A 13,049-nucleotide genomic window follows, 5' to 3' on the forward strand; every position below is an offset into this window, starting at 1 on the left:
GAAGCTTGTGCTGGGGACGGTACCTGAGACCCGCGGGCGGCAGCCAGGGGAGGCCCTGAGGGCGGTTTGCCCCTCGCCTCAGACGCCGCGTCAGGGGGTTGAAGGGAGGTTCGCAGCCCTGAGCTGCCCCTGCGTCCGACATTTAGCCTTTCTGCTCGGGTGGGGAAGAGGAGGACTTGGCTCCTGGCCCCCTCCATGGCCACTCTCCATTGCAAGCCCCCAGCTGGGGGTAGGAGATCCACACAAAAAAACCCAAACCCACCTTTCAGAGGTTGAAAAATGCACAGTGTGGTGTGATTTAAGCTCATAAAAACGGTAGTGGAAGCATTCAGACTGTCAGGATCAGTCAGAATACTGCGTGTACAAATAAAAATTGCTGTGTGGCTCCCCACTGATGCAATTTAAGTTTTCTAAGTTTTCAAGAAGAAAAAAAAAAAAGTTCTCCTGCAAGAGTCCCATTTTTTTATTTTGTCTTTCAGCTGCTTTCCCTACATAATTCAATAGCATATTTCCATACATTCTGTATGGGATGTCTAAATATTTTGATGGTTTTAATATTTTGTACCAGCTGTGGAAACTGGTTTGCTGCTAGGTGACTGTAGAAGTGAGATCTGGTAAATCTTATACTAACACTATGATTGAAACACTAGACAAAAGTATAGCCAAGCAATTAACTAGCAGAGGTAGTTACTCATAAGTTTTGCAGTTCTCTGCTCTTACGACTAGATGTTCCTGTACACTAGATGAGAACAATGCTGAAACTGACCACATGTGATTGAAACTGCGTTAAGCTTCAAGATCAAAGAACAAGGACAAGAATAAAGACTTCAAGGAGAGCCAGCAAGAACTTCAATGGGTCGGTGGTCACAAAAGCAGCCCTTCAACTCAGATCCGTCATTGTGCACGATCGGATGTAGGAAGTACTATGATAATCAGTTACAATCATTTTTATGTATATGTATACTAATCTGATTAATATGCAATTAGTTATTCTATATAACCTGTTTGTGCTAAAGCTGTGGTATGCACTCTAGGTGGAACTATCCCCCGTGCATCCAGTACTGCAATAAAGAATGCCTGCTTTCTAAAACTCCAAAACAAGTCTTAGAGAGTTTCTTCGACCGGCTTTTCAGTATCATTTCCAATGGTTTCATAAGTCTAGAGATCAGTAAACATCCACCAATATGCAACTTTAAGAAAAAAAAGCAGAGGGTTTTACTACGTTTCCTCTCTCTGCCATCAAATTATCTTATTTAAACACAAGCACAGGGGCTGGCACTGCATCCCGTCTTCTCCATTCATTTACAAGTGCCTTCAAGGCCATGATTCCACGCTCAATTGGTTTTTAATTACCTCACGGTATTTCAGCACCTCTGAAATTATATTATATCTTCTAAACCTTTCAACTTCTTAAGTAAAAGCTTCGAGACTGTTCATTTGTGTTTGTAAAGTACTTTGTAATTTTAAAATAGAAATGTTTCCAATATATAAATATCGAAAGGTGTATTTTTTACATTCCCATTTTTGACCAAAAGTCCCAGTTTCTTCAAAAGTGTTTATTTCACAAATTTTTTTTATCCACAGCTGAATATTACAGTGACTATTACAAGCATTTTCCTATAAACAAAGGTGTAGTTTACAGATTGTTCAAAATGGAAAAATATTTTATAAGCAGTAGTATTTCATCTACAGTATTCACTCCTGTATATCATTCAACTCCTCTGAGAGCAGCTATACCTTCTGCCCGTTAAGGTAATGAGACTTCACAACCCCCCCAAACAAACAAACAAAACCAGACATTGCACTGTAGTAGCACATTTTTTGATAATTTGTTTTCTTCTAATTTCAACTTAATTCAAAAGTCTTTGTCCACTGGCATTTACATTTTGAAATAATTTGTATACTCATTGGGGAATATGTCCTCTGGATTGTTTTACTTAACATCTACATTACTAGAACTTCTTTCAGGAAAAAAATAATCAATTTATGACTGTAATATATATGTGAATCAATAAAGTTGGAGGAAAAAGGCTCATGGCAGTTCATGCAATTCATTTTAATTAGATTATATTTATATGCAATGGCAAAATACTAATTTTTCAGTTAAATATGGTCTGAAAGAATAAGTCTGCACAGTTTTGTTCATTTACTATTGAAAATGAGGAAGACAACCTGTTGTTTCAAGTGCATCTTTTTCACTTATATCTTTTGCAAATCACACAAATAGAGGGTCATATCTTGCAAAGACTTCAGGTGGTGGTGTGATTTCAGTGTTTAAGTTGCAGTATCAGGAAAGGTAGCCACTAGGCTTAAACTCTGAAACATGCCCACATTTTGCTACTGTTTCATTCATACAAAGAAGTCCTTTTAGATACAGGGAAGTAAATCGCATGAGCAAAAAATGTTTATAATGTAGGACTGCATAATTCAGTTTGAGGTCTAATGTTCTTTTCTACAGTCAACAACTACAACAGCTTTACCAGCCAAAAGATAAGCAACCTTAGCTACAAAATGCCAATGAAAGAAAAAAAAAGAAGGAAAAAAAAAATCAAAGCAAGTTTTTGGTGAAAATGAAGCGTGTACATTGTTCTGGATGCTTTTCATAGGTCAGACAGCACGTGCCTGAACTTCAGTTTGAAGTGTTCATTTCATAGCAGTGGTGTTTGTTTTGTTTGGGTTTTTTTGATTCCCAGTAGTGCTTTTCTGAGATACATTATACATGCAAAAATCAGCATGGGTCAGGTTTGGGTTTTTTTTTTTCCTAGGAACTTGAAAGTGTTTTTGCAGACCTCCTCAGAGTGAAATTTTGTAAGCACTTATACATCCACAGACAACTTTTTATGACAGAACAATAACAGTATTCCCACATTTTAATGCTTGTTTCAGAGAAACAGCGGTTGAGAAGTCAGTTACCTTAGTAACAGCTAAAGGCACACAGTGGGAAAACGCTCAACTTAATAATCAATATTTAAAAATAAAGACAGAACTGGGAAACAGCCAGCTTTCTCAAAGCCAGGCTTTGTGCTAAATTAAATAAAGAAGTGCCAATCTGAGGAAAGGCAGGCATGCTTGAGCATAGTAATTTAACAAAATTAACATTTAAAAACAAATTCAAAAAAATCGCTAACAGAAAAGATATATTAAGTATATTTCAGAGTCCTCTTCCAGATGGATTTTAATGGATAAACTACATTGTCACAGATCAAGACATTAAATCCTAGTTCCCATCTATACATACCAAGAGTTTTTAAGAAAGTCTCTTTGTTGTACATATAAATCATGATCCTGAAAATGCCAGCGAAAGACCATTATCGCCTAAAAGGCCATTAACCACATTTTGTAATTGCGATCAGTAACAAAATCGTTGCAGAAGAGGATTCTGCAGCAACCTGTCATTTAGTCTGAATGACAACCATTGGTTTAATCAATCTGTTGGGAATCATACTCGGAATAATTTACATCAGAGAGAGGTAGAGACCTGAAGAGCCTGAGAGGAAACTGCTGGCCTAAGATGAATTCCGAGAAATGGCACTATGTTAAAACCACCCTACACAAAGACTGAATTCTGCTTTGAATTATTTTTATTTTTAAACTGTGATGACTACTATAGTGTGGAAAAAAGGGATAAGCTACCATTAAAAAAATTAAATACAGAGCATTGCAAAAACATTCATTTGCAAACGTGAAAAGAGGTAGGTACGATAAATAAAAATATCATAGCTGAGCAAGTGGCAGAAGAGCATGGGCTCGCTGGGCACAGACAGCAAAATGGTGGCGTTATCCTTAGTGTATATGAAGGGGAGATGAAGGCACTACTGAATATACGTAGTAGATGCAAGTGCTCAAGGACTGTCGTTTGGAGGTAGTGCTGGTACAATACAAGCAATACATTTTCTTCTATCGTTAGTTGGGTGACGGTTAGGGGAAAAGATAACTTCTCCCTAGGAAATGGCCTTAAGTCTGTCCTTCACTGGTAACAGCTGTACTAAACCATAGTCCATTTGAAATAATTCTTCACAGCACTCAACTTTTTCTTTAAAAATGTGCTTTCTGGATAGTAATATACATATATAGTACATACAGGACTATTACAGTTTGTATATACATAGATTATATACACGATGTTTAAATCAAAACACACTCCTTACCTAAAAAGGTGACTGGAGCATGGTGGGATGTAGTCTATCTTTAAGAGACTTCACATTCTATTTTAATCCTCTGAGCAGACAGGGTACCTGGTCATAAATGTGCTGTTTGGATATGATTTACACCAACTCATAGTAGTCAGATGCAGAGAGGTTTTTCTGAAAGCTCTTAATCACCGCGCAATTGCTGAGACTTCAGGAACGGCAACCACAAAAGCAGGTAAGTTAAGATCTCCTTAGACGAGACCACTATGGAAGCGGAAAGGGCAAAATGCTTCCAGCGCTAAGATGAGCGGGGCTTTCGCTGCTGCCAGACACCTTCATGGCATTTCGGCACGCTGAGCCACGGCAGAAGCATCACCATCAGGGTCTTTGTACAAAATCACTCAGCCTCGGGAACCCACCTTTCCCCCTTCTCAGCAAGGAGGGTGGCTCTCCGCAGTAACCGACAAGTCAACGTGTCGTGGTAAGTACCGAGAAAAATCAACGGCTGCTTTTGTGAGTGGCTGGCCCCTTTCGATGGCTACCTGGTGAGGTCAGAGGATTGGTTTGTTTTAATTTATAAGTTAGCTTAAAAAAAAATCCTAACAGAATTTGAATTGATTGCAATTATTCCTTTAAGCTTGTTGTAGACAAAGAGTTTGTGTTCTCTCTTAAAGAAATGGCTTACGTTACTAACACACTATCTTAAAATTTTTTTGTGTTAAAACATTTCATTGCTTATCCATTCCCTTTTGTTTTAAAACACTTTTTTTTCTTTAAGTATTCTTCATTTATCTAAACCCTGCATTTGCATGACTGGTTAACATTTTGGATGGCTATTGAACTGAACAGAGTTTTTCCGTGGACTGCTATGCCTAGGACTAACCCACTGAACCTAAGTAGGACTGGGTATCCAAATATTAAACTGGGCTGCACTAGCATGTCTTACTTATGCATGAGATTCTGATACAGGCCATGTAAGAGGTCTAAGAATCTCAGTAGCCACCAGATGAAAGTTTTTGGCTTTTAAAAGCACAGGGAGAGCCAACACTATGGATCAGGATGATGCTCGTCTATACTAGAAGCAGGAGGCCTAAGGCAGTCCCTTGTCTCGAGATTATTTCACTAGGACAAAACCTTTGCAAGTCACTAATGTAAACTTGGTAATGGAAGAAAGTCCAAACCGCCAATTTGTTTGCATTCCCAAGAAGCAGATGCACTGGATGTAGTTAGGAGGAGCAACAGCATGTCTCAAACATAGAATTTGTGACAAATTCCACGTCAGTGGAAACAAGCAGCATCCTCTCAAACATAGAATTTGTGACAAATTCCACGTCAGTGGAAACAAGCAGCGTCCAAGCCCTTTACCTTAACCGGCGTGATAAATAGGTACTTGCACCTTCTGCAATTTACTTTCTCAACTCGCTATCGCAATACAGTTACTACCAAGAACAGGAGGCAGAATTGCATGTCCCAGTATTAACACATACAAAACCACCTAACTATTAGACAAATTACACGTCCTTCAAGGCAGCGTAAGTGTCTCGGATTTTGTTTTTGATTTAACTGTCATTTCTTCATAGACACCTATGAAGGTTCAAGTAAGTTGCCTCCCACTCACCATTCTTTTTTGTTAGTGGCTTTTGGAGATGATTATGGGCTTTGAACTATGTCAACATAAAATCAAACAGTAAAAAATAAATCTACATTTCAAGTATCCTTATTCTGAGCTGCAAATTACCAAAAAAAAAAAAATCACATACAGATCAGTCTCTTTTTTACTGTACAGTTTAGCATCCATTTATTACTGTGTATTGGTTCTTCCATAAACCTGTTTGGTCCATATTTAAAGAGCTCCTTAAATTCCTTTTGTGATTTTTCTTTCTTTGCTGGAGGTCTCTGGGTAGGAGAGGTGGGCTTATTTGTACTTTCTTCAGACTTTATGGAGAAATTCCAAGTTGAGAGAAGCAGGGAGATGAATAGAGTCCATGGTTATGGAAGATGGGTTGAAGGGGAACAAAACTGGGAACATGTGCTTGAAGTCTAACAGCAGCTGCGGAGGGTCATTTCGCTCTTGCAAGTGCATCTATGAGTTGTGGGAGAAGAAAACAAATTTAGTATCAGTTTTTGCTGTTTCTTTGCATTTGCCATGTTTAACATAAAAAATTTGAGAATGTACACAATTTTAGCAATATTGCAAAAAAACAGAGAGAACTATTTTGTTCCCTATTGCAGCAGCCATCCTCTGAGCAAATATTTACAGCAACTTCCACATAGACCGTAGGAAACACTGCTTCAGAAGAACCTGGCTATGTTTTCTACATGACCACGAAGCAAGACACGGGACTTGGAAACAACATGACGCCCTCACACAGCAAGAGCAGCGCTCCGTGATACCAGCAGACCACTTTTGATTCAACCACTCAGCAATGGAGACATATTCTAAGAGTAGTTGAATGCATTTGTTTCCTTTTCCTCCCTCCTCCTTGCGAGCATTAAAAGATGTTCAGTTTTCTTTTATTTATTTTTCCTTTAGTTGCCAATCTCTGCCTTGTATCTCAGAAATAACTCCATTTCACCGATGCTTCGCTGACTCCTGCAACCTTACTTCTGCGTTGCGTTGCTGCTAAAGAGCATTGGATTAGCTGAGCTGGAAACTTAGGCACTCTTTGTGATTAACAGCCTGGTTATCCCTGCAGCTGTACGTTGCAAGTAAGCATGTGCACACGCAGCGCGCTAAATCCAGGACAACATGCAGCAGCATGCCTACTACAAAATGCCAGAGTTAGTAATGATTTAATACAGATGTCATTAGTACTAACTCCTCCACTTCACAGCCCTTTGATTTACCTGTATGTCTCGTATGAAAGCTACTGTCACGCGTTCTTCAAACTCATTCACAGGAGTGTAGAGATTAAGTATCTTTACAATCTGTTGAAAACAAAATAGGATTACAGGCAGTTAAAAGAAGCTAAACTTTTCCAGAATACAAAGCACTACTAACAGTTTGTCTTGATATAGCCATAATAAGTCTTCCATGACACTACTGAGAAGCAGAAGTAGCACAAGTATCATCCTGGTGTTCCTTTGCCTGCTCTAAGGTATGGTAAGCTTCTATGGACCTCTCGAAGTCACTTCTTATGGCAGCATTTGTAAATTGGGAATAGACTTGAACAACAGGTTTATACAGGGACTCGACTCGGTTGGCACATGGTGACACGGGTGACCGCTTCCCATTACTTCTGATGTCACCTCTACAACACCTGTCCCGATGCTCCCTCACTCCTGCTCCTTCCTTGGCTTCTCTCAGGAACACACATTCAAGACAGGGAGATGGAGATAGAGGAGAAAGGATCTCCAAGAACCACTGGAGATCAGCTCACACCTCTCACTTCTCCCTTCCTTCGGCATTACCAAATGAAGGCCAGGCAATCCAGCAGCAAAAAACATGAGTTTATATCCTCTTTGAATGGAGTTTAAGGTCGGATGCAGCCAGCCTAGGTGGGCAATTCTCAACCTCCCACTCCAAATCTTGGGTGGGCATCCGGCAGACCTAACCAGATTAGGCCCTGGCAAAAGACAACAGGTAGGTTTAAAATCCCGAGTGTCTGACTTATGTCATGAACTCCTCAGGGCTGGGTTTCATCTTTGTGGATTTCTGGAGCTCCAGCACCATCAGTGGCACTGTAAGAAAGGAGCCACCGTGGCGACTGTCTCTGACAGGGGTTAGGTACCTAACATCAGTTTTGAAAAGGACAAGTTGTCCCCGTGGTGGGAATGGCACACTGACCACCCTTTCCCACTCCTTTAATTATCAGTAGCCTCTGGTGTAAGTCTCTGCCCTGCTCTCTACCTGCTGGGTCGTGAGCGATGTGCACAAGGAGCAGATGGCCTCAGCATCTTCCGAGGTTTTCTTTTTCAGCTGCAGAAGCTGTGCTGCTTGAATCAAGGGCTCCAAAGTTTGTGCTGCTCCACTCTGCTGCAGATTCTTCCCACGCAGCCATTCCTCCAGCTGGCTTATATTAAACCTGGGTAAGCAACCAAGACAAGATGTGAGCTGAGTGCCAAGAGATAAGACGTAGCATCTCAAAAATCCTCTACGAGACTCAAGGTGTGTTGCAGCACTGGTACGTGTGGCTTTTTGTGATGCATATTTGTGATACACATGGCAAGAGACAACCAGACCAAAGCTTAATACTCAACAGCTCAAAGCAAAACTTATACTCTATGTACCTTAGAAACAGATGAGCCATGTAACAGCTGAACAGCACAAGGGATGTGCTTTTCTACACCATTCAGATTTGTTCAAGTTTCAAAAGTCAATTAAAATTAAGCTTTTAACAAGCTTTTAAATGCTAACAAAATCCTGCAAGGTACCCAAGTACCTCTGAAAATTATCTACACAAAAAATGCCTTTGCCTGTGCCCACTCCCAGGCTCAAAGGGAGCATGCAAAGGATCCACTGTGGGAAGGGGAGAGGGTAGCAAAAGCAAGGTTTAAATCATTTACACCGAGAAGCAAGTTGATAGATTTATGCCAGGGCTGATAAATATTCATGAGCCCTTTCTGGCAGGTTCGCACTAGCTGTCATTTCAAATTTCAGTCCTTATTACAACACCATACTAAGACGGCGATGAGGCACGCGCGCCCTCGAACCCAGCCCAGCAGATATCCGTGCTGCCACTTGCCTGCAGCTCATGAGAGGCCAGAGGCACTGCACACAGCAACAGGGGTTTGGCTTTAAGATCCACCTGCAGAACTGGAGCGTTTGACACTACAACACTTCCTACATTAAAACCAGCAGACACGGCAGCAGGAGAGAACCACGGAGACTTCTCCATCCCAGTGTTCAATCCATCCAACGTCACCTGGTGTAGTCTTTGGGCTGTACAACCTTCCCACTCAGGCTGGGTGAGGAAAAGCTGGGGAAAGGCCACCCCAGAGATAAGTACTGTACCATACATTTAATTCACAAACTGCACAGCAAACTGCACTGCACAGGCACTACTCACTGGGGGTTAGCTTTAACTGCCACTGCATCAGCCTCCTGCTGAATCCAAACAGTTTCTCCCCTTACTTACACCGTTGCATTTTATTTTCCTATTTTCCACCACCTTATGAAGTTAACAAAACTTCCTTAAGCAGGTACACCTCCGCCCCAAGCTCCCGTCCCACCTTAGCTGCATGCCCGTGCTCCACGAGCAGACATCCTTCCTCAGCAGGAGGTTGTTCAGGGCAACCGCGTTGATCATGTAGAAGAGCTGCTTGAAGACCTGCTGCACGATCTCTGGGTCCAGACCCTGGTCACACATGATGCTGTGGAACGTGTTCAGCTGGCGAATGATTGCGTCTAGGCTGTAGGAGCTGTCGCCATCTGCCATGCTGGAGGAGCGATTCCTGTAGCCCATCGGTTTGACACCAGAAAGCCCCTGGATACTCTCATTTTCCAACACCGCAGACACTGAAAAACGGGGGGGGGGGGGGGGGGGGGGGAAGAGCTAAAAAAAGTCTGCATCCACCTACTGGTCACTAGAGGTAAGAACCCCTCTGTGAGCAGTCATAAACATGCAGCAGTCTCAGTGACGCAACATGATGGATGCCGAGAGCTCTGAAAGCAGGACAGGCCCATGAATTGCTAGTTTACTGTGATAATACGAAATTGTTGAAGCACACAAAATATCTGTAGGATTACACTTTTTTTTCCTTGGTGTTACTACACAGAAATCACTTACCACACTGCAGAGACAGGGAACAGCTACTCCTTTGACCTGTAATCAATTCTCCCTCTATACCCACCAGAGAGCCTTAAATTCTGCAGTTAAAGTGATTAATTGGCTCAAAGTATTGAGAGAAATGAAGATAGATTAAAAGTAATAAAATTCTAACAGCCTGATAGAGGAACGGACAACTTCCTGCAAGGAGCCGGAGGAACATGCAGCGATGGTAGGCAGCGATGCCGTCAGATACAGCCAGGATTTGTGCAATGACATTTGGAGGGCAAAGAGAAAGAGTCCCAGATACAGAGGAGTCCAGGCTGGGAGCCAAAGGAAAACACCAGCAGCTAGAAAAATATAAAGCACTGAGAACAGCCCCTCAATTAGCTTAGCAAGGAGGAGGACAGCTTTAGCTGAGGAGGCAACTCTTCTCATACTGACTCACCCTTGCAAAACAAGGTCTTCATTAGTTTCTTTTTCTTCTTCCCAGTTCTCCTCCTCCCTCATAACGCACATTTCCACCCGTAAAAAGCTTAACCACGAACCTGGTCTGGAGGGGAATGCTGTTGCTATGGACCCACCAGCACCACCTCACCTCTGTCACTACCTCCCCAGCAGAAAAGAAGGAGGTATCTTCTATCATGGGGGAAAAAACCACTCATGCCTATTAGTTTCTATCATGGGGGAAAATAAAAAAACTCATCCAGGTCTGTCTCCCTAACTCCAAGTCACTGCTAACAAGAGGACCTGCTCCAAACCAAGACTCTTTTTGTAACATATGCCTCTTTGTCAACTACAGGCTTTTCCTTTGGAGACAAGTCATGCTAGCACCACACAAAGGTCTGAAAAACACTCAGAGTAGATAATTCCTGAAAAGAAAAAAAAACGCTCCTAAAAGCTAATGTGCGGTGAACTTACCGATCATGGGTTGGAGTATACCCTCTGCTATCTTGATGAGCTGCTGATAAATCTGGATAGAGAGGTGGCTCAGCACCTGCCGGTATTCGGTCAGGTCAAAGTTCTTCAGACAGTGCTCGTTCTGCTTAGGTGTGTTTTGTGTCATGAAACCCTGAACAGAAGGAAATTAAGATACCTGGTTTCATTATTCCACCTATTTATAGTCCAGTAAAATCACTGCATTAAAAAAAACACCTTAGAATACAAGATATCCAGATATGTTACCAAAGTACATTCTTAGTCTATTATAGAAAAGATCAAGACTCATATATCACCTTTGATTTACTTTGATTTACTTAGCCATTTGTTCATAAATTATTACTAGAGGGCTGCTTTTTGAAGAAAAGCATCATTAAGCGATAAGTTTTTCATTTTAACTTTAGCAAGGAGCAACATCTGTATTAACTGCAACATATATGAACTAGAGAAAGACATTTCAGTCCCTGAGCAACTTTTTTTAGCGATTTGTTTATCCCTGTGAGTCGCAATTATTTATGGGAAACCACACATCTTGAGATTAATATTTTAGGGAAAAAAAACCCCACACATGCTATATGCTTTGACAACATTTTAAGCTGATGTGAAGTTCAGAAATCTCTCCAAGTAACTGAATTTATTCCCTGCCTTTTGATGGAGAAGCAGCTGATCTCAGATCCTGCAAATAGATGCTGTAGCCCTGAGTTCTGGGCTCAGACATTAACGTCAGTTTTGCTGGCAGAAGCAAATATGATCTAACTTAATTTTCTAATTAACACATTAATTAATTTAATTGCCTGTTCACACGGTCTTATCAATTTGGTGTCAAAATGAGAACTATGCAACAACTTCTTTTGTTGTTTGCTGACTAGCAAAGGTTAAAAATACAACATGTACAATTTGAGCTGACTTCAGAATTTCTCCATTTTCCCGACCAATGAAAAACTGTTGTGCTCCTTGCGCTGCAAAATTGCATTTAGTTTGGGATTTTCTTTTAAACCCATTTTCTTAAAAATAGCTTGGATTTCAAGCTAAAGATAACAGTATTTTGGCAACTGCTCAGAACAATTTTTCCCTTCTGTTTTTTGCACCAAATTATCAACTGAATTTGCAAATAACTGGTTCATTTAACACAGTAAATCAAAGCAAAGGATGTGAAATTTAAGTTTGGGTTTGTCGGGGTTTTTTTTACCCTGCTGGTTTTCTAGGGAGGATTTTCTTTAAATGTAACATTGTTATCCAGGCAGAAGAGGGCAAACAGGAGCATAACTATTAGTAAGTATGATCTAAACTATTTTTCTTTTCGATTTAAATCTTGAAAGTCCAGCACCAAGATTTCACACACCAGTCATTATCTTGTGAATGATCCAAATAGTTTATTTGATTCCATGAAAATTTTTTTCTTTATTCTTAAAGCTTGACTACTCAATATATCTAACACAAATCAAGACTAAATGAGAAACGATATACTTTGGCTCTGTTGAAACTTTTAATACCCAGAACACATGGCTATAAGGATGGCAGCATGTAATGTACTAAGAGGACTGTGATAATCTGACTTTGTCAGAAGAGATTGGCTAAAATAAAACTTATTTTAACTTATGAAACATTACTGAGGTGGCAAGAAATGAGAGGATTTCCTTCCCAAATCTTACATTATAATTATGAATTTTTGTTGTCTCCAAGTGTGGTTATTTTGAACTAGTTGAACAGAACAGGAAAAAAAAAAAATCAGTAGAAATGTGCAGAATAAAACTGCAACATTTGGAACAGTTTTCCTCTGAAAATCTTGCTTAGTGAAAAATTGTGGGACCTACTAAAACCAGGGGAACAGCCTTCCAGAAAGAAAGCCCCTGTTCAGACAAATCAAAGCGCATGGTTGGCTATGAAATTCAAAATATTCTGTTGTGTTGTGTCCTGGTTTCAGCTCTCAAATGTCCTGTCTTGCTGCAATGCCCCATGAACCTCGGGTCTAGTTCAGATGAGATATAAGGAAGAAATATTTTACGATGAGGGTGGTGAGGCACTGGCGCAGGTTGCCCAGAAAGGTGGTAGATGCCCCATCCCTGGGAACATTCCAGGTCAGGAATGATCTAGTGGAAGATGTCCCTGCTCATGGCAGGGGGCCTGGACGAGATGACCTTCAAAGATTCCTTCCAACCCAAACTATTCCATGACTCTAGAAGCTGCCAAATGTTATATCCAATTAACAAGCAAGGAAAGTCAGAGATGAGCCCATGTCATAGCCAGAGGGAAGCCACTAGACCCAGGAGAC

At 40.9% G+C, this 13,049-nt stretch overlaps 1 protein-coding gene across 4 annotated transcripts in view; it reads right to left on the bottom strand.

Moving 5' to 3' along the window:
- Nucleotides 1-1,566: 1,566 nt before the first annotated feature.
- Nucleotides 1,567-13,049, bottom strand: part of MYO5B (myosin VB) — a 152,594-nt gene continuing 141,111 nt past the window's right edge. For all 4 annotated transcript variants that reach the window (XM_049794237.1, XM_049794235.1, XM_049794236.1 and 1 more), the window contains 5 exons: nt 10,760-10,910; nt 9,303-9,588; nt 7,981-8,155; nt 6,978-7,058; nt 1,567-6,213 (listed from right to left, as the gene is read on the bottom strand). In XM_049794237.1, the coding sequence (XP_049650194.1) occupies nt 6,061-6,213; nt 6,978-7,058; nt 7,981-8,155; nt 9,303-9,588; nt 10,760-10,910 (846 nt within the window). In that variant the 3' untranslated portion in view covers nt 1,567-6,060. The remainder of the gene's footprint in view (nt 6,214-6,977; nt 7,059-7,980; nt 8,156-9,302; nt 9,589-10,759; nt 10,911-13,049) is intronic.

The sequence above is a fragment of the Accipiter gentilis genome, chromosome Z (assembly GCF_929443795.1).
Source record: "Accipiter gentilis chromosome Z, bAccGen1.1, whole genome shotgun sequence".
In the NCBI taxonomy this organism is placed as follows: Eukaryota; Metazoa; Chordata; class Aves; order Accipitriformes; family Accipitridae; genus Astur; species Astur gentilis.